General features: G+C 34.2%; 1 protein-coding gene across 1 annotated transcript in view; it reads left to right on the top strand.

The window, feature by feature from the left end:
* Positions 1-2,235: 2,235 nt before the first annotated feature.
* TMEM232 (transmembrane protein 232) overlaps positions 2,236-22,960 on the top strand; it is a 226,424-nt gene continuing 205,699 nt past the window's right edge. The window contains exons 1-5 of the mRNA XM_088023664.1: positions 2,236-2,354; positions 13,212-13,323; positions 14,759-14,864; positions 17,411-17,568; positions 21,665-21,764. Of these exons, the coding sequence (XP_087879790.1) occupies positions 2,236-2,354; positions 13,212-13,323; positions 14,759-14,864; positions 17,411-17,568; positions 21,665-21,764 (595 nt within the window). The remainder of the gene's footprint in view (positions 2,355-13,211; positions 13,324-14,758; positions 14,865-17,410; positions 17,569-21,664; positions 21,765-22,960) is intronic.

Genomic DNA, 22,960 nt, shown 5'->3' with positions numbered 1-22,960 from the left:
TGTAGTCAGCCCTATAAAATATATCACTAAATGGCTAAGAGCTCTAGGTTGGTACATCTAACACATGCACACAAAGACCAGGTTGCTTTCCATTCAATTTCCCTTCAGTTATTTTTCTTCCTAGGTTGCCTGTATTTTTTTCTTTTCTATTCATTTGTAATGAAATTTTTAAGAGTAATTTAGAGTATGTCTGACTCAAATTCGTATTTCTAAACTCTATTTCTGAAATATGTTTTAAGAATTGTAGGTTTCTTTTTTCTTCTTTTGAAGACTTTGTCTTAGTGTAATTAAACATCTTATCTTCATAATTTTGTATGACTCACAATAAATACTTGTCAAACATAATAGCAACAGTAAATTTGCAACATTTGTTACCATATTTATCAAATTAACTCTTTCACTATCCCTATGTCTTTATTATTGTTGTTTGATGCTTATATGTACTTTATTTCCATCATTAATGATTGTTTGTAATTATTTTCCTGAGTTCCTTTTAAGGTAGAAATATCCGATGTGAATCCAGTGTGGTGATGTTCACTGTTAAAAATTAAACTCTTGAATATATTAGTCCGGTTTGGGAATAACTTATATTGTATATTAAAATTAGGGTCACTCTAAAGGACATCCCTATATATAGTCCACTATAGCTGCTGCCTTAAAAATACATTTATTTTATATTTTAAGGGATATAGATTATTAGAAGCAGACCTTGCTATAACCAATGGCAAGAGATAAGAATGTTTTGTGTTTATAATCCATTTTGTACTGGATATTTTCCCATTGGCCTTCCAGATCCATTTTCCATCCTTCTCCAGTCTGCCTTATACCTTCTCTGGCTTCTAGTTTGGCTTAGCTAATGGGAAGTGCAGGCAGGTGATTGGAGTGGAGAGCAGGAGAGTGAGATCAAAGTTCCTGTTCTCCGGCCTCCCTCTCAGCAGGCAACCTCAGATGGGCTGCATGTCTAGACCAAAGGCCAAAGTTTTTTATTAAACACCACTTTCCTACAGCTATTCTTTCTGGGTCCTTCTTTCCCCCGGTTCCAAGAGTGGTGGGCTCACCCCCTTCTTCCAGACCCTGAGAACGGCACCATCTCAGGTTTTATTTTATTGTATTTTTTTTATTTGAATAACTCTGCCCATCTCTTTATTTAGTTACTCCATTTGAGTGTGCTGTGTGCTTCCTGCTAGAACCTTGATTAATGATGAGTTTTAAAAAATTACCTAGCTTAAAAATCAAGTGCAAAATAGTTCAATGTAAATCTGACTACCGATTTCATTACTTCATTTTGCTATTTAAATACTGCACTAAACAAAAATAGCGTCTTCTAGTTTTGGTCTTATACTCATAAAATGTATTCAGACATTCTTCAAAAAGAAAAAAGATCTGGATGTGAGGACAAACTGAGAAAGCATAATCTAAGTGGTAAGAAGACAGAAGACAAAAAAATTTACAAGTAATTTTAAAAAACAGAAAGCATAGTAATCTAATAATGATTACAAGCCCCCACACGAAGCTTCTTATATACCAAGCTCTATTCTATGTTCCTCTTTCTTTTTTTTTTTTAAGATTTTATTTATTTGTTTAACAGAGAGAGACACAGCGAGAGAGGGAACACAAGCAGGGGGAGTGGGAGAGGGAGAAGCAGGCTTCCCTGCAGAGCAGGGAGCCCGATGCGGGGCTCGATCCCAGGACCCTGGGATTCATGACCTGAGCCAAAGGCAGACGCAGAACGACTGAGCCACCCAGGCGCCCCCCAATCTCTATTCTAACCAACGTACATATATTGACCTATTTATTTCTTATAGCAACTCTGTAAGGAGGTACTATTCCCATTGTACAAGTGGGGAAACTGAGGCACAGAGTAGTTAAGTAAATCAGTTTAATTGTATCCTCTTAACTACTATGCCATGATGTTCTTCCAATGGTTTTGCTGATAAAACAGCTAAAGTATAATAAAGGCTAAGTATTATATGAAAAGATAAGTTTTTAATACTAACATAATAGAAAGAACATGGATTTTCAATCCAAAATTGGGTTTGACTCCTGGGTCTGACATTTTAAATTTAAATTTAAATTCTTCCTATTATAATTTCTTTCTTAAGCCTGGTTTTCCTTCTTGCCACCCTTTTCCCCACAAATCATGAATTTGCATATAATGTATTATTTGGTACTATAAGTGCATTTGTATTCTAACATAAAATTTAATATTTTTCTTTAGATTTATGATCTGTGAATATGCCCGTTAACAAATCACCCATGATTAATAAATTAGGAGTGATATCTTCCTCTTATCATGAAAAACTCTTGAGGTTTAAAATTCAAAATTTAAGGAAAAGAAGGAAAAATAAATCAAAGTAAGTCTGAAAAAACTTTCATTTTATTAAACTGGCAGACCCATATGCATTATAGAATTTTGAAAGTACAGAATATTATGAATAATTTCTTTAAAATCACATATAGTTCTAAAATATGTACATTTATATATATTTACTATTTTTTAAAATAGATTCATAATTTGTAGTGATCATATCTTTCTAAAATTTTAAATTCTACACTTTGTTTAAAATAAGAATTTTTCCTATAATTATAAATGTCTGTTAAGTTGCCATAATAATCTGTGAAATGCATAAAAAAAGTATTTAATAACTACTGTATTGTGAAGCACTTTATTTCTATGTCCTTTGCTATTTCAAATTAAGCCAAAATAGAATGTCTTTCTGCATTTCAAATTATTTTCTTGGGATAAAGTTTCTAAAATGAAATTACTAGATCAAGGTTTGTTGATAATTTAAAGATTGTGTGTGATTTTAAGAAATTTTTAAAAACTTAAAAATGAGAATTATAGAATACATAAGAAAACTTGCATGGTGACATTTGGTTACATTTGTTTCAAATATTTTTCTTTAATAAAGAATAGATCAACAGATGAATGTGAAGTTCTTTGACCGCCTGCCCTCCCAACTAAAATAATTGTGGTATATATCATTTCAGTTCATTTTTCTACTTTAATATGCATGAATATAAAATTGCATTTTCCATGTAAACATAAAAGTAATTATACCTAACTCATTTATCTGTGACTTGATTCTTTAAAAGTCAGTATTATGTTTTTAATTCAATTGATACCAATAATTATGTTTTATTATTGATAATTATTTCTTCATTCATTTTAGTGGCTGTATAGTGTTACTATTTAATGAATACTTCTTGTTTTACTTATTTTCCAAATATTTGCCAATGAATCAGTGCTATAGTGAAAATCATTATATATTTCTCTTTGTATACCTGGGTAAGTGCTTCTTTGGAGTGGGATTTTTTATTCCTCACTTTTTGAATTTTACTTAATGCTCTTGGTCTCTGGAGTTTACATTGTCTTCACCAGTATATGAAAGTATCACCTCCCCCATCTTTGCCATCACCTGATATTGTCAGACTTCTTCATATTTGTCATTGTAATAGGCCACAAGTAGTACTTGCCTGATAACTAGTTTTTTTTTAAATCTCTGATAACTAATGAGACTCAGCATCTTTTCGTATTTGTTACCATTAGAATTACTTTTATGAGTTATCTGTTTATATATTTTCCAATTTATTTTTGTGTTTTTTCTTATCGATATTTGATATTCCTAAATATTTGTTATGAATTCTTTCAGTCTGTGGCTTGTCTTTTAACTTTGTTTTTGTGATGCCTTTCATCATACAGAAGTCCTGGAAATTAATATAGTCATTATGATTTTAAGATTTTATGATTTCATTGCTGATTTTGTTCATTCAATCCATTAGTCCATTTCATTAACATACTGTGAACTATCCATTCATTCTTCTCTTGTTGGCCACTTCAATTATTTCCTGTTTACGGTTATTATGAACAATGTTTCCATGAACATTCTTGTACTGAGCATCCTAGCACATATCCTAAGGTATATACCTGGGAATGGAATTGTTGGATCATGGGATATATGCCGTTTAGTGAACAGAACTTATTCTCAGTCTTTTATGATTAGTCATTTTTGTATTTTGGTTAAGAAATCTGTGTCCACCTCAAGTTCATGTAGATATTCTTATACATGATTTTCTAAAAAACTTACTGTTTTGTCTTTCGTGTGATACATGTAGAAATGATTTTTGTTAATGGTGTTATGTACAGGTCTAATTTTCCTTTTTTATATAAATACCTAGTTGATCAACACCATGTTTTGAAAAGAACATCCTTCTCCAATATTTTGCTAGTACAACTATTGCATAAATCAAGTGTCCGCATATAATGGGTGTTTCTGGCTTTTCTATTCTGTTTCACTGGTCTATTTGTCTCTATACCAATGCCATACTGCTTTAATTACCATCATTTTAATAATAACAATAGTCAACATGACCGATTTTCCAAATTTGTTCTTCTTCGTTGGTATTATTTTTAGGATCAGCTTGTCATATTTTTTTCAAAAACTTGTTGGGATTGGTTAATGGATTTTTTTGAATTTATAGATAAATTTGAGGATAATGACGTCTTTATCATAATAAGGATTCCAACTTATGAATAAGATATAACTTACATTTATTTAGTTATTTGTAAAATTTTCTCAATGAAGTTTGAATGTTTCTTTCATAGGGGGACTGTGCATCTTTTGTTAGGTTTATTTCCATGTATTTGGTATTTTTTTAAGCCTTGTCAATTTTTTAAAATTTTTATTTATTTATTCATGAGAGGGAAAGAGGCAGAGGGAGAAGCAGGCTCCCCGTGGAGCAGGGAGTCTGATGCAGGACTCAATCCCAGGATCCTGGGATCATGACTTGAACCACAGGCAGACGCCCAACAAACTGAGCCACCCAGGCACCCTGTATGTGGTATTTTTTATACTATTATATATTTTACACATATATTTTTAAAATAGATTTTTTCTAGCTATTTCCAGAAGAGAGAAATACAATTGAATTTTATACATTGATTTAACATGCAATTATATTGCTAAATTCTCTTATCGATTCTAAACATGCTTATCTCAATCCTGATTTAAAAAGAGTACTGTAGACATTTCATGATTAAGTATAATTAATGTCCTCAAAGCTTATCTAGCAATTTAATTCTAATTTGTGTTTTTTTTAAAATTCCACTAGACTTCATTACTAATTTAAGTAGTTAATGTTCTTTTATATTTTATTTACTGTTAATCACTTTCCTTGTTTTCCCTTCCTTTTTGCTTCTTAGACGTTGTTTGTCTTTTGCCAGATATACAACTTCTAAAATTTTCCTTTGTGAGAATTTTTTGTTGAGAACATCTGATTCTGTTAGTCTGAATATATTTTTATTTTATTCTTATTCTTGAAGGAAATTTAAAACTGAATATGGAATTATCTTTGGTCTGTTATCACTTTTATTCCATTTTTTCCCCTTTAGCAGATTGATGTCATTCCACTCATAGCTTCCATTATTGCTGTTGAGAAGTTAGGTGAAATTTTGATGCTATTTCTTTAATATTAATCTGTGTCTTCCCATGAGTTCTTTCAAAAATTTCTTATTGTCTTGCATTTCCTGCAATTTTACTATGATGTGTCAGAATGTAATTTTTAAAAATTATTCTGCTTGGATCTCTCAAACCTTTTAAATCTGTGGACTGTGTCATGATTCCTGAAAAGTTATCAGATACTGTTTTTTTCAGAAATTACCTTGACAACTCATTTTCTCTCCTTCTGAGAGTCTTGACTAAATGTGTATTAGATAATCTCATTGTGTATTTGACCTTTCACTCTTTCACTCTTTCGTCTCCATTTTCCTTTTTTTTGGTCTCTTTTTACTGTACTTTGAATACTTTATTCTGATATGTGACATTTTCCATGTGTACTTCTCTTGTTACCAAGTTTACCCATTGAGTTTTAAAATCTGCCTGAAGTGTAAATCTGCAATGAGACTGATCTCAGCAACACACACACACACACACACACACACACACACACACACACACACACACACACACACACATATTTTTCCTTTCTCTTTACTTTTCTGCTGAGCACTAAGGCAGCCTTCTCTACAGCTCCCTGGGATCCGGGAGAGGGACTGGGACTAGTTCCTATTGCTTTTACCTTAGGCGTTTAGTCAGACAATGTGGAGGGAGTCCAGGTTTCCTGCACCTTGAAAATCCTGGCTTTTGCTTACTGCATGGTCACTTAGAAAACATACTTGGTCTTGTATCCATGGCCTTTTGTACCAAGGGAAACCAGATTCTATTTCTGGCACCAGCTGTTTCAGATGAAGCAGAGACCTATCTTGAATCAAGGAACATAACCTTTGTTTTCCTTCTTAGGTGTCACATGAATTGTCATATGCCTCATACTGTATTTGCTTCACTTATTCTTCCTTAGAAACATGCGTTTTTGCAGGCCTAGTGTGGATTCTGTTAGAGACACAGTTAGGGCTCCCTGTAAATCCTTCAAATGAGGTACTGAAGTCTATTCTGGACCAAAGAGAAAATTACACAATCTTACAATGGATTACTGGATCAAAGTATACTGTTTTGTCACGATTTTCTTTTATAACTAAGATTATTTTATTGTGTATAGTCTGTATGCTTTTTCTACTTCATCTCAGAGATGGAGAAGACCAGAAGATTTTGAAGACTTATATCAAATACATACATTTATTTTAGCTGACTGGAAAGAATAAAAAGGAATGTAAGTCTTACATTAGGAAGAATTAGTCAAGCTGTTAGATTATTTTACATCTTTCTCACAGAAGCTGCTTATTTTTTATACCTGGGAGGCTGTAGTCGTCAAAGTTTCCTAAAATGTTAATAAACCTGTAATTTTTCCTTTTTATTAATGTTTCTGACACTTTTATAGTTAGTAACATGTACTCTGCAAATACATGCGCTAAATATTTTGAAATGCTCTATATGTACATATCTATATAATGTTACTGATTTTGATAAACATACATTTATAATATAATATAGCTTTGTAGTATGGGCTGTAAATATGTGCTGTCAGCAGCAAGAAGGAACTTTTCTAGACTTACATTTATATTCTGATCATTTGTTTATTTTATCTATAGTGTGTTTTTCATTTATCTGAATTCTTACCAGCCTTTAAGTGAAATTCTAAATGGTTAAGACCTTGTAATCAGGTCTGTTAATTTTAGCCTGAGACATCTATATTGTAGCATTTAGGGATGACTACAGAGGATTTAGCCAAAAATATGGCAACTTAGGATCTGGATGGCCATAAAGAGCATGAGCACATGCAATTAAATGTAGCTTCTTTTAAGAATGTATTACTCCAAATGAGAGATCAGTAGCTACTGATGAATATCTGTACAAAGTATGTAGAATCTTGCAAAATCATAGAAACTACAGTCCTGTTATATTTGGGCTTACACCACTGTCTTAGCGCAAGTCTCTGGAAGGCAGAATATAAGAAGAGGATTAAAATTCTAATACTTTATTTGGGGTATGCAAGGTCAATGTGCTAAAGATGAAAAAAAAAAAAGGAAAATGAGGTGGGAAACCTTGATGCATTACTACCTGGAGCACTAAATCACAGCTTGCCACAATGAAATATAGCAGACATGTCCATACTTGGCATAATGGGACTTAATAAGACAGGTTTCAAGAAGCAGCCACATCTCACAATAGTCCATGGGATGGAGAAATGAAGAAAGTTACTCATCTCATCTGTAGCTTTTTGTCTAGCATTTTCCGTGGTCAAGATTCATTCCACAGGTGCTAACTCATCCATACTTCCAATTTGTGTCATCCAGCACGTGGCTCACTGTTCTGGGCCATGAAGATCATGCAGATAGGAGTCAAGTGAATCTGAGACTCTATACAATATTTATGGCCAATACAGGCACTAATCATGGAGACCTTATGGCCTTGCATTTTGTGGAATGTTTTCAGTTACCAGATTTTTCTTATCCCTAAACTCAACTCAGTATCAGTAATTCACTAGTGAAACTACTTTTTTTTTTTAAAGATTTAAAAAATCTTTAAAATAAGTGGAGGGAGGGGCAGAGGGAGAGGGAGAGAGAATCTGAAGCAGACTCTGCTGAGCATGGAGCCCCATGCAGGACTTGATTACATGACCCTGAGATCACAACATAGCCAAAACCAAGAGTTGGTCACTTAACCAACTGAGCCACCCAGGAACCCTGTGAAACTACTCTCAAAGGTCCACATTTACACTGGACTATAAACATGAAAAGGGTAGGGGCTCTGGTTACACATTTGTAAAGTATCCAACATATTGATTGGGTGCTACAATGGTGAGCAAGTAGCTTTCTGCTTTGGGATGCTTTGTTGTTTTGAATGACCTCTCAGCAAAAGCCACCTCTTGGCTTTATATGACCATTCAGCTCTCACATCAACTAATTAAAATATCAGTTAATTATTCAAAATCCCCAGAGAGAGGATTAGATTGCTAGCTTGATTCAGATGTCTTTTGTGACCCAATCAGCTACAGTTAAGGAGGTGGAGTCATATAGTACTAGTATAGAAGTTGGACCCAGTGGCTCAGTAGGGACTGAGTAATGAACAATTCTCAGAGAAGGAATTTACACCCCAGATTATACATATATTTGAAATCCATTGTAATGCTTCCCTGAATCTCTTTCTATTATTTTTATTGTTTCTTCTTTCCCTCTTGCCTCTAACTGTGGGATCTGTCCAAAGATCTCCCTTGACCATTTTTTTTCTCCATACTCTTCCTCTTGAAATTTTGTGGCTGTGAGTATCACTGATAGTAAATGAATCTGAAATCTTTACTTCCATATCCTATCCACTTCCTAATGCCTGCCTCACAAGTCTGTGTGGATTATAGACCTCTCCACTTGGATGCCTCACAGGTAAATGATAGCCATTTGTCCAGAACAGCACAGATCATCTGCCCACATTCCTCCATCTTATTGTCTTGGTGTCAGTTGTCTACTACTAATTGTGTAGGCTCAAAACCTTGAGATTATCTTATGTCCACCCTCACAAATCTTCTCATATCCTGTTAGTCATCAAGCCCTATTGATTTAGCTTCCACCTAATCTCTCATATTCATTTACTCTTCCTTATTTGTACTGCCCAAACTGCAGTTCAGATGTTTATTACTTCTTACCTAAATTGTTGAAATAATTGCCCAGTGGTTTACCAACAGTCATTCCTCATTTAAAACCATTCAACATAAGACTTTTGGTTTAATCATCCTAAAGTACAGTATAATCTCTTAACTCTTCTGCACAATAGTTCCTTCATACTTATTAAATAAAACTCAAAAGTCTGTGCATAATATAGAATTAGCACCCACTGCAACTAAGAATATCTAAAATAGCAATGCCACTTAAATAAAATAAAAGATTTTTCTCTGAATGTAATCAGTCCAGAACTGGTATGGTGATCTGGGACCTAGGTTTCATCTAACTAGCTGCTCTGCTGCACGTGGCTCACATGTAAGGCCATCTCATGTTTATTGTGGTACTGAAGCTCCAGCTATCACAGTCATGCTTCATGCAGCAGAATAGAGGAATGGCAGAAGGGCTTGTGCCCTTTTTTAAGTAAACGTCCCAGAATTACTAGCTGAATTTTACTTACATTTACTGGCTGAAACATAGACATACAGGCACACCTAACTGCAAGAAAGAATCTTTTCATAAGAAAAGGAGGAGAATAGACACTGATGTAGGCAGCTATAAATCTTTGCCACGGACCACCATTCAACGCCATTTATGTTTGTTCTCAACGCAGAATTTCCGTCTTCATTTCCTATCTTGATTTTAAGTATTCTGTCTGTCTATGCTGGGTTAAAATTCTTATTTTTTCTCTTTGGTCCTATTTGTATTAGTTAGGGTAAATTTGAAACAACTATAGAAAGAGCCCTCTAATTTCAGTGGCTTATATAAGATAGAAATGTATTTATCTGACATAAGAAGTCAGTGGGTCTAGGCTGACAGGACAGCTCTGCTTTTGGGGTCAGTGAGAAACTCAGGACCATCTTTATCTCATAGGATTTTGTACTCATCTGCCTAATTAAAGCTGATTCAGCACTATATTTGTGTTCCAGTCCACAGGAAGGAGAAAAAAAGCATCATTCTAGAGAAGATGGTATGTCTTTAAGTTAGAGGTGACCTGAAATTTGCATATATTACATTTGCTCATATCCCACTAGCTTAGCCATGTGCCCATATTTAGCAGCCAGAAAGACTGGGAAATATAGAGTAGCTAGGTGATCATGTGCCAAAGAAAAGGCAGAGAAAGAATTTTGGAAGGACAGCTGCTATTCTGTCATATTCCAGTTCCTCGCTATTCAAGTTATAGCTCAAGTGCCATTTCTGCAAAGAAGCTTTTTCTGAATCTTTAAGCCCAAACGGTAATGCCTATAACTAACAGTTATCCAGCACTTGATATGTACTGGGAACCAGACTTTGTGTTCTGATTTGATACTTTTCAGAATTCTACAATATTTTGTCCTCATTTCCACATACAAAAAAATGACAGTTCACACAGATTAAATGATTAAGCAAAGATTATATGACTAGGAACCATTGGAATCATGATTTCTACTTCTAAACTCCTACAGGATTTCATTTCATTTCATTTTTTTTTTCAGTACATCTTTTTGTTGCATCTCACTTCCCTCCAGATTGGGAATTTTCTGAGGCTGAGTCTGATTTCTCCTTTAGTCCTCATTGTATATAGCAAAATATCTTGTGTGTAAGAAGCTTCTCTTAAATATTTACTGAACAAATGAGTTGTCAGATAAAAAAAAGTTTTGATAAATAGTTTAGGTAGGGTATTAATACAAAGTATATTTTCTTTATATGTAAAACTAGAGTGATGCTTTTTTTTTAAAGATTTTATTTATTTATTTGAGAGAGATAGAATGAGAGTTAGAGAGCACAAGAGGGAAGAGGGTCAGAGGGAGAAGCAGACTCCCTGCCGAGCAGGGAGCCCGATGTGGGACTCGATCCCGGGACTCCAGGATCATGACCTGAGCCGAAGGCAGTCACTTAACCAACTGAGCCACCCAGGTGCCCCTAGAATGATGCTCTTTATTTACTCCCTATTCCACAGGACTGCACTTACATACTTACAATACCTTACATTTATTTTTGAAGAAAGTAGAATGTGTGAAGAAATAAATTGAGGTTGTTACACAAATTATCATACAGTGATACACAAAAAACTCCTAAGAAGCAAAAAAGACACTTTAAAGAGTACATACAGGCATTTGAAAAGAAAATTTATTTGTGATAGGCTAGGCATGGTTCAAATAGCTATATTTATTTCCCACTAAATATTTACTGACATGAGCTATGGGACACCAGTTAAGGGACTCAATATCTATAAGAAAGCTCAAAGGCATTCACTTTCCGTGTTTTCAAGGATTCATTACTTTCTTGTAATTCCCATAGCACTTTGTACAAATGGGAAGATTAAAGCTATTTTGGATTCTTCATGGGGATCAAAGATATGTCATCCCAGATTACTCTTGACAAAGAGTTTTCAGCCAACCTACACTGTATCTGTCTAAGCAGATGTCTCCAAGGGCAAGAGTGAGACAGAGAACACGAAATCAAGAATGAAGTTACTCATTTCAAAATGCCCAGTTCTAGCAAAGTTTGTGCGTGCTAACACCTCAACTATTCCTCTGTTTTGCTACAAGCACCATGAGGGCAGGGCTTTTTATTTCATCCTTGTATCCCTACTTCCAAGTCTAATAGGAGATGGTCAATACCTCTGCTTATTCTGTGATCATTAGGCACTGTCATTGCTTTTACATACATCTGTCTCCTCAATAGGACTGTGACTTATGCAGGGGCAAAATCTGATTTTTATTCATGTATTTTTTCCCTGTATCCCACAAAGCAACTAATTCAGTAAATTCTGAATATAATAAGTTGTTACAAAAATTTGTTTTATTTTTCCAGACCACTCCTTCTAATAGCATGACTCCAAAAGTTATTAGACCACACAATAAACAACTCATTGATTCTACTACCTATTCACTATTCATCTCATGTCACTTTTGATCCCATGCCCTTTTTAATCCTGTGGTATATCATTATAATCACTTTACTCATTCTCTTGCATACACCCTCAACTTGTTTTTCCCACTTCTCTTTGAAATGCTTGTTTACTCTCTGCACTTTCCCCAGGGGTTCCTTTCCATTTGCAAGACTTTAAATACCACATGTGTCTTTAATGACTCATAATGACTCCAAAATTGATGTATCTAGCCTGAACTCCCCCCCCCTGAAATTCAAACTCATATATCTGACTGCCAATTCTATGTCTCCACTAGGATGGCTATGGTCGTCTCAAACTTAATATATCCAATACTGAACTTATTCTCTACCCTCACTCCAAATCTGCTTCTCCACCAATCTTACCCTTCTCAGAAAATTACAGTTCCATCCTTCTAGTTACTCCGTTCAATCATGACTCTTTTTTTTTTTTTCTCTCATGCCTGATTTCTAATTCTTTGGGCAGTCTTATTGGAGCTAATGTCAAAATATACCCATTATCTAAACTCTTCTTTTTACTGACATTGCTATCATCTTGATCTAAGCCACTATTCCATCTCACCTAAGTATACACGTGCCTCCTCCCTTGCTACCTCCCACCTTTCCACACTCCAACTCTCAATAGACATTGGAATGATCCTATTAAAACATAAGTTAAATCATGCCACTCCTCTTGTCAAAACCCTGCAATAACTTCTCATCTCATCCAGAGTTAATCTGGCTACTTGTCACCTCTCTGACCTTACCACATACGTCTTTCCTCCCTTGCTCGTTTTACTGCAGCCACAGTTGGACTGATTTCACTTGCATGGAAGGAATAAAAATTTAGCTTAAATTGAACCAACACTGATATATGTGAGGAGATAAGTCAGTCTTCAGCATAACTGGAGCTGTGCTGGGTTTTACCTATGAAGGAGGCATATACCAACAAGACTTCTGGCAACTATTCCAGAAACTTTTCTTTCAGAGGCTACAGAATTCTTTTACATCATGAGAATAATGTTTCTTAATCCAAGAGTATGATTAGATCAATCTAGGAGTCCTGTACACATATATATATTTTTATTTTACTGATTTCTCTGTATGTGTATGAAACATTTTTATTAAGGTAAAGTACTTTTTCAAAAGAAAATAGTTACACTTAGCCCCTAGAAATTGATTAATTAAAATTTGGGAACTGTTAGCTATAATTATTGATTTGTTTTTGGTTTAGTCCATCATTTTCAATCACAAAAGAATTCATCTTGAGATTCAACGAAACAAAAAATCCAAAAGAGAAGAAAGAATTGTTGGACCTAGCTAGAAAAAACATTCTAAGATGTAAGGTAATAGTACACTATTTGATTATTTAATATATGGACTTCCTGTTCTAGTCAGTGGGTGGTTACATGTTCTAAAATATTGAAAGTAAATATAAGAAATACCTTTTTAAAATCATTAAGTATCTTTAAAGATACTAACGCAAAGTAAAATTAAAGCTTACAACCAAATAATTCAATGTCAAATGGCTTTTTTAGGTGAGGATTCTCCATAAATTACTGAAGACTATAACTGTTGACACTAGTCCAAGAGTTCACCACAAAATATGAAAGGCTGGCAAATAAATTCTTGATTATGATAATTCCACTTTTTCCTAAAAAAAAAAAAAGGTTGACTGAGATATCATGTGTCCCAAAGAAGAAAGGAAGCTTCCCTAAACCTTCACACGATACATGCACAGTATACTCTGTTCTTTCTCTGTAACAAACTATTCACCTAACTTGTAGAAAATACATTCTTTAAGAGTATGCCATTAATGTCTAAATTTTCAAAAACATATCAAAACAGAACAGGAAGTGAAATAAGTCCTTGTTTTGCTTTTCTTACATTAGATCCAGTTTATTTTAGGCAGAGAAATAATATACGTATTACCAAATATACATACTACCAATATACATATATATGGTACAAATATATATATGGTATATGTATATATACATATGGTACATATATACCATATTACCAATATACATAATATAAAAAATTCATGAAATAAAAGTTGCACAAACTGGAGCATAAATTAAGCCATCTTTTTTGTTGTGGTGGTTGTTATTTCCCAGTATTTCAGTTCACTGTTGCTCACATATTTTAAAATTTTGGAAAAAAATTTCCAAAAAAATTTTGGAAAAAATACTTACCTTCTAGTAAGTATGCATGCTGAGAGGTGCTAGCAGGTACATTCATCAGTGAGCTTCCGTCCAATTGGCTAAGTGCTCCCTGGGGAAGCCCCAGGGGTGGGCCCATTGAGGGAAGGGTGGCAGTCTTAGTATCTGTCTCGTGTTCATTAATTTTAGTCCATTCACAGTGAAGTAGCCAGAATTTTCCAGCCAATTGGCATTAAGCTAATTTCTGTTGAATCACATTCAGTATGCTTTTCCTTCTAGAATCAGAGATGCATTCTCTTTGTGGGGTAATGAGGTAGAAGTAAACCCTCGAAAGTAAAGAATGAGAATTATTTTTAGCAAATAACTAATGATATAACTCAGAATATTAACAAACATCCTTTATGTTTCAGCGCTAATACAATTTACATAAAATATCAAAAATAAAAATAATAAAAGCAAAGATTTTTAAAGGTTTATATAAACTGGCTATAGAGCATAGCCTCATAGAGTGACTTTCAGAATATAATTAAGGGATAATCAAAATAAATAAGCAAATAAATAAATTTGTAAGAAGCTATACCTTTTGATTTGCCCTTTTCATGCTTCGCCATAACAGAGAAAATTGGGTCTCAAAACCTTAGGCTCTGGGAAGCATGTACATCTTCCTACCGCATGGATGGAAGTAATATATCTCGCTCAGTGCAAAGGAGAAATCCAAGATGGTATGTACTCTTACTAAACTCTTCTTAGTTACCCTGAGTGTTTTCTAGATTAGCAGAAAAGGCATAACTTGTCACCTTTAATATTTAGAAATGGTGGTGCAGGAGTCAAGGAAAATTTGCCTTTCTCTATCGAAATGTCCGGTAATGTTTCACTGTGAAAGCTCCTTTTGTAATTTTGAATTTATGAATTTGACTGCTCAACTTTTTAATTACAAAATTGTTTTAAAAACTTTTGTTCAGTGCAGTCTTCATTGCTGTTCTCTAAAATTAGTAACTAATTAAAAAGTAATATAAAATGTCATTGAAGTGATTTTCAATTACAATAGGCAGTATACTTTAGAGAAACTTGTCTTGGCATTTTATAATTCTTCCTCATAAAACGTTAACCAAATGGTCCTTTGTTTTCCACTTATTTTAAACAGCCGTTTTACTCATTACCTTTTCATTTATCACTTCTCATTTATATGTCTCCTTCCAAACCATCCTCCAACCAATAAAAAAGAAATAAAAAAAACATTATTTTTAAGGAGGTAAAATTCCTTCTATCATTATCTGAATTTTATGTGTATGCCTTTTAAAATGAGTTTTAGAATGTTAACCATATGAGGTCAGAGAGTATTTCCCCATGTAAATTGAGTTTTGTAGGGCTATCTGGGAGGTTTCAAGCAACAGGAAGAAGAAGAATTCTGTATTTAACTTGCCTTTATGGCACTTTCATCACAGTGCTATCCACAGCCTGACCTCTATTAATTGTTTAAATGATACTGAAGTAAACACCCCTGGCTTATCAACAACCAGCAGTTACTTGCTTTTCTTTGCCCATGAAACCTGTTTTGTTCAGGTATCCTGCAATCATGGGTTTCAGAAGAGGACTGGCCCTTCCAGCCTGGGGGCGGGGCAGGGAGTGGGGGTAGTAAGTCATGGGTGATCTAAAGTAATCATGGGATTCCCTTTTACTTGCCAGTGATTAGATTAGGAGTGGTCACAGGATCTGGTCCTAATCAGAGATGTAAAAATAGGTCTATTTGGAGTATTTTTATTGAATTGTTTTTGAAAAAGATAGGCCTAGGAAGAAAGCACCTCTTCCTTCCCTCCACCTTTTGATTCCTCTCTAAATGGCTTGGTAAGAGAAAGATGCCTGGAGCTTGTGTGGTTGTCACTGTTACCATGTACATCAGAAGAACTAGAAAATGAAAGAAAAATTCATACAGAGGGCAGGTATATGAGCCAGCCCTACAGCCTTTCCATCTATGATCTTGTGAAATAATAAACATACTTATTTTGGAGACATTTCTTTGCATTTCCTGTTACACACAGCCAAAAGCTTTTTCTTTCTTCAAGATATTGAACTCCAAATAAAAACCCTAAATATGAATTCTTAGTACCGACTCCACAACTGAAAACCCTCCACATCTGTGTCTTACGTATCTCTAGTCTGCTCCTCATTCTATAGTTCACCCTCCATGCAGCAGTGATCATACTAAAATCATTTCTAGTGACTTCTGATTATGCTTAAAAGAAGCCCTGACTTACAAGGCTTTGTATGATCTTATTCTTAGCTGTCTTCCCTACTTATTCATTATGCTCCAGCCATACTGATCTCCTTTCTATTCCTTCCATGTGTTGGGCCTTTCCTTCCTCAAGTCCCTGCATTTGCTCTTCTTTTCAGATATTTACATGGCAGCCCTTCAAAATCTTTGTAATAACTTGAGGTGTAATTTTCTCTAGGGCTTTAGCTCTATATTCTTCCTCATTCATCTCCCCTGGGTCCTATTTCCTCTGCCTTGATTTTCTAGTTTTCCGCTCTTTTTTTTAAGGATTTTATTTATTTATTTGACAGAGAGATAGAGAGGGCACAAGTAGGCAAAGTGGCAGGCAGAGGGAAGAGGGAGAAGCAGACTCCCCACTCAGCAGGGAGCCCAATGTGGGGCTCCATCCCAGGAGCCTGGGATCATGACCTGAGCCCAAGGCAGACGCTTAACCGACTGAGCCACCCAGGCGCCCTCTAGTTTTCCACTCTTCTCTTTATAGCACTTATCTTTAGCACTATCTTTTGTCATCCAGTTCTGCCCCATTTCCCCATCATTATTTTTATGGCCTGGTGATCTATTTTGTGTTGGCTGGAACAGCTGGAGCTCAGGCATCTCTCTCTCTCTTCTATCTCTAGCTCTGTAATCTCTCCAGCTTAGTGATTTCTGAGTAATTACACTTCCTAGATGGTAGCTAAGTGTTCCAAAGCTAGTTATCTTGAAAGAGAGATCCAAGTGGCAGTTGTATGGCCTTTTCTGATCTAGCATTTTATTGGTTAAAGCAGTCACAAGACCTGCTCAGGATCATGGGGAATGGGTTGTAGACTTCACTTCTTGATGGGGAGGGGTGTCAAAGAATTTGTAAATATTTAACATTTTACATTTTACATTTTTAATATTTTAAAACCATAGTCTGATTTTGGTGACAACAAATAGTTAACTGTAAGGTTTAACTGTAGCACGTAGACAAAAGCATGATCTTCAAATTATGCAGTTTCTACCTTTTTGATATTTCAGAAGCTTTAAATATGCTTTATGCTTCCCTGGACCATGCTTCCTTTGATTATGATCATCTGCCTACCTTATTTTTTGTTGCGGAATCAGTTTTATATAGACTCTCTTGTGATGCATTCCAAAAGACATACTTATATTCAGTTGAAATAAAGCTGATAAAGGTATGTTTTAAAATATTCTAAATATGTTGTAATTGCTACACATACTACATGTAGTCACATGACAGCTGTTTTAGGATCTAAACAGGCCATTGGGTTTTATTATGGAATATTCTCTTGTTTGATAGTTTGTTTTAATCTTCTCTACATGTGGATAATACATTATTACTTGATATCCAAATGGAGGTAGTTTGAGAAAATATATTTCCACCTACTATGTAAGAAAATAATATTTAATTAAAATCAGGTTTAAATGTATATGTCTGCGTATGTATAACTTTTCTATTTTAAGGATTTTTAAATGCCACTTTCCATTTAAAAATGCCAACAGATAACCTTAACTAGTTGCCCAATTTGAGAAGATGAGTTGTTCTCTCAGTATTCTGTGTCATTTAGAGCCATAAGATAGGAAACTATCTTCATGGGGTTCATGTTTTATAAATTCTTGGATGTCATATGGTTCTACTCCCTGTGATGATTGTGGTTGCCTGTTGCAAAATTTATTATGAGTCAAAAAATTTTAGGTTAAGTAGTGGTTTATTGCAAAGAAAATAAAGAAAAGCAGAAGAAAAAATATAAGAATATATATTTTTAGGATATATGTATTTTAAGAATTACTTCCAAAAATTATTAAGTATTATTTGCAAGAATAATTTCTTATTCAGTTTTGACTATGAACTGTTAGAAACCAACCATGGAAATATTCATGAGTCAGCCAGGGCCTTTTTGGAAGATACTATATTTTAGTCCTTAGAAATCAAGCCTAGATCCTCTCCAACATGTTTGGGGGTAAAAGACTTTTGGAGACCAGGAGAGATTCAGAGAGCATGTAATAGATGTAATGGAAATTGAATGTGCAAAGAACTGAGGTTTGCATAGAAGAAGGTTGGGAGAAGAGAGGCAAGATGTTACCATGATGACTTTTTCTTCTTTTCCCTGTTTCCCAAACTGTCCATTGCGGAGATATATAAAAGATTATAAAATTACTATAGAGATTTAAAAAGATATCTACATCTCTATATTAATGATAAAAGAATGAAAGGAGAAATATAAAGCAAGTCTGGTTTTCTCCCCTTTTCTTCTCATTCCCTTTAGTGACCATTTTCCATTCGTTGCCATTTATATTTCTGCTACCAATAAATGACTCTAAAATAAAGTTTTAGCCATTGCACAAATTATTTATAACTTATATACACTATGTCTTTATTTATTTATTTTTAAAGATTTATTTATTTATTTTAAAGAGAGAACACATGCACGAGCAGAGGGGAGGGGCAGAGGGAGAGGGAATGAGGGAATCTCAAGCAGACTCCCCACTGAACACAGAACCCTATGCGGGCCTCGATCCCACAACCCCAAGATCATGACCTGAACGGAAACCAAGAGTCAGATGCTTAACCAACTGAGCCACCCAGGCGCCCCATCACTATGCCATTTATTTTTAAGAAGATTCCTATATCTTCTCATCTGACAGTTTAGACAGTTTGCACAGGTTCGTATAATAGCTGTGTACACTTAGAACTTAACTTGCACAATGTCTTTCTTGCACAATGATCAGTAATTTAGATGTATTAGACATATTAACTTATTTAATCCTTATAACAATCCTAAAAGGTAAGTGCTATTATTGGCCATTATTTTACAGACTGGCATAGAGAGTCTAAGTGAATTATTCAAGGTCTCAGCAGAGAAGGTTTTGAAACCCAGAAGGTTTTGAAACCCAGTGGACTCTCAGCTATAATGCTATACATTTATCTTGGCTCTCAGATTTACTCATTTCAAAGTCTACTCCTTCTTGTTCTAGATAATATAAATTAGCTAGTGGAGATAAGCATCCTCTATAAGTACCTTTGATTTCAGGCAAGAAGCCATTTCAGTTATCTTCCTTGACTTTGTAGAATTTTCATTATATATCTGACAGTCAGTTGGAAACCTCCGTTTTGATCTTTTCTTTTTGACAGTATGCTATACTGAAACATATTGCCAGGGAAGCATCACCCACCTTCATATGCACCATTTATTGATAAAGTAGTATATAGCTCAGCATTAGGAAAAGCCAGAAATATTTGATTCCATAATATTATTTACTTTCACATTTTGTGTGCCTTCTTTCCTCAGTATTTACCACTGAGTGTAGAATCCCATCTTAAGTATTAAGGTCTACTTAACTGAAGTGTAGAGAATAACATATAAGCAACGATAGTTTAATATATTTTAGATAGAAAATGTTCTTCAAGCTTCTATAAAAAAACTTGGAGCACATAACCAACCATTAAAATATAACACATAATAAATATTATTCATCTTTTCTGTTTCACTATTAGATAATAGAGTCCGAGAAATGAAGTGTCATGGAGAGAGAAGGGGAGTAAGGAATAAAGGAAGGAAAGATGGTAGAGTGAAGAAAGAGAAATTGACAAGGAGAGATTCAGTCTAGGAGGCAAAGCTCAAGCTGTCAAGCTACAGAAAGAATATGTACACAAATGAGACGAGGAAAGATGCACAGAGGGTCCCAGAATATTTTAGAGTTATAGAAAGGCAGATTTTTAAATAAAAATTTAGACTCTCAGAATATTATAGATGAAAGCTTTTAAAACCATTTTTCCAAGCATAGTTATAACTAGGGATAGCTTCTGGGGCAGGTAAAACTCATGACCAAATTGGGGTATAATACAGTGATCATTCAAACTGATCTGTTTTTCATGTATTTTTCTATTTTGTACAACTTGAAACTTTTGAACATGAATTTTTCTTTCAATATCCATCTCTAATTCCTTGCAAATTATTGCCCTTTGATTAATTTTCACTCATTGTCTATAACAAGGGGTATTTTTTATTTTAATATTCTCACAGAATATTGCAGTATTCTTTTAAATGATCTGACAATTTCCACTTCCCATCTAACTTCAATCTCTTAGAGAAGCATAATACTATATCAAAGTGGTCTGTATGAAGAGATCCCTTGGATATCCTTCATAAATGTTTTCTTTTTATTTAAGTCTATAAATGGTGCATGTTTATAATTTATAGATACATTTATAAATATTGATGCTGCATTCTCAGAATTTATTTTACCAATAGAATTTTATGATAAAAATACTTGGAAATCACTGCTATAATAGAAAGTTCGTGACTTTTGGTGTAGCACAGTCTTGGGTTCAAAGTCCAGTCATGCCACTTATTTGTTAAATTGTCTTGGTTTGATCACTGAGACTTGGTAGAATCATCTTTTTTGTTTTATTATTATTATTTTTTACATATGGATCTGACAGCACCCTGTATCGTTGTTAAGAGGATTTGGACTACATGTATCTTGATAGTGATATTTTATTCGTTTTTTTCCATAATCTTATGATTTAGCAATTTAGGAATTTGTGTTCCATTTATTTCTATAGTTTGTGGGGTTTTTTCTTATGTTCTGTGAAAACTTGCACATCATATATTTTTGCAGATATTCCATTTTCTGTATTGTATGTAAAACAAACTTGCTACACATGAAACTTCACAGAGGTAAGATAGTAGTGTTTATTTAGCAACGACTTTTTTTTCATAAGGGAATTGGGATCTTAGTGTAGCATAGTATGCCCAGGCAGAATATTTCTCAAAACTATCTAAAGAAATGTTTTTTAAACTGTTTTGACTGAAACTCATAGAAAAAAATATCTTTGGCATTGCAATCCAGCACACACACAATGCACACTGATTTATATACCAAAACAAGGAACTGTGCAATGTACTATGATATTTTCTTTTCTCTTTTATTTTGTTTAAAAATCCCCTTTCAATTGATTTCATGACTCACTTAAGGGGCATGACTTGCAACTTGAAATATACTATTCTATAGGACATGGAACAAAATAGCATTCAGTATTGGTCATTATATATAATGTAGAGATGATTTATAAGATTTTCTTGGCTGAACCAGTATTTCAACCTTGATAAAAATGTTTTAAAGTTATTTCAAAAGCACATAAGCTCAAGTGAGTTTGAAATTGTTTCATCAAAAGCAAATGTAATAATAAAATGGTTTAGTTTCCTTATAGTTTCTAAACATCTATTGATGCAACACAAAAATATTTTTTTCTTTTTCTTTTGACAGATTGGCTATCTGGTCTTCTTACGACTTTTTATATATTTCCTGCATGGTCACCTAGAAAGTTTTAAACAACATTTATTTAGACTTCAACCATATTTGTACGGTAGACTATCTTTTATTTTCTGTACTTATAAATGTTTTATGTTATAATTTGAGAAGCTCAGACTATCACTATAAGGAACATAAGCTGTATTTTATTTTTCATGAAAAATACCTATTTTTCATAATAGGTACAGTATTGCAGAACAAGGCTTCTGGGCCAGACTGCATGGGTTTTACTTTTAACTTTTCTACCTAACTAAGTGCATGATCTTGTTTGTGACTCAGTTTCTTCATCTGTAATAGTATCTACCTTTCTAGATTTCAAGAAAGTTAATTTTATATTTTAGTAAGGTAATACTAGTGACAATGTAGATACTGAACTAGAGTAAGAAGAATGTGGATGCAGGGCATCAGTTAGCTATGACATTAGTTGGGCAGGAGATGTTAACCATTATGAACTTTTAAAATGGGAATGAGATAGAGTAGAATAGTTTTGAAAAATATTTAGGAGGAAAAAGACACTAAATTTGGTGATCAATTGGATCTGTGCTATATATAAGGGAAAATGAGGAATTCAGGAGGAATCTTAAATTTTACATACTGACAAATACAGTCAAGATAGTGTACTCTAAACTGGAAAAATTCTAGAGAACCATTGGACGTGTTGAAATTTGAAGGTCAATCAGGTATATATACACAGTGAGTAGTTAGAAATACAGATTTGGAACTAGGGAAATAAGCAAAGGCTGGGATTCACTTATTTCACAGATACTAACATAGGTGATTTGACAATCATCCATGTTAACATGGCTGAAATAACCTTGGGGTGGAAAGTGTTGGAGGGGGAGAATTAATTTTAGGAAAAGGCTTGGAGAACATAAACATTTAGTAGATAATTGGAGTGCCATACATCAGTAAAGGGAAATAAGAGGGAGTAATGACATAGAAATCTAAAGAAGGGAGGTTCAAGAAGATCAACATCATCAAGAGCTGTAGAAGTATTAAATAATAGGAGGTCTGAAAGTTGATGGGATTCTGTAAGCAGAAAGTCGTTGTTGATCTTGGGAGCATTCCTGTTGGAGAGGTGGAAGCAAAATTCAGATTGGAGGTAAACAAAGAGTGAAGGGAAAGTTTAAGCATAAGACAGAGATGGTGAACTATTACAAAAAGCTTAGCTATAAAGGGAAAGAGAAATACATCAATAGTTTGGATGAAAAAACAGGTCAAAAAAAGAGTTTCACTTCTTCCTTTCCAATT

The sequence above is a fragment of the Eumetopias jubatus genome, unplaced genomic scaffold (genome assembly GCF_037043125.1).
Source record: "Eumetopias jubatus isolate StellerSeaLion01/CBP00866 unplaced genomic scaffold, mEumJub1_p1.0 scaffold_5, whole genome shotgun sequence".
Lineage (NCBI taxonomy): Eukaryota > Metazoa > Chordata > Mammalia > Carnivora > Otariidae > Eumetopias > Eumetopias jubatus.
This window is presented reverse-complemented; position numbering and strand designations above follow the sequence as displayed.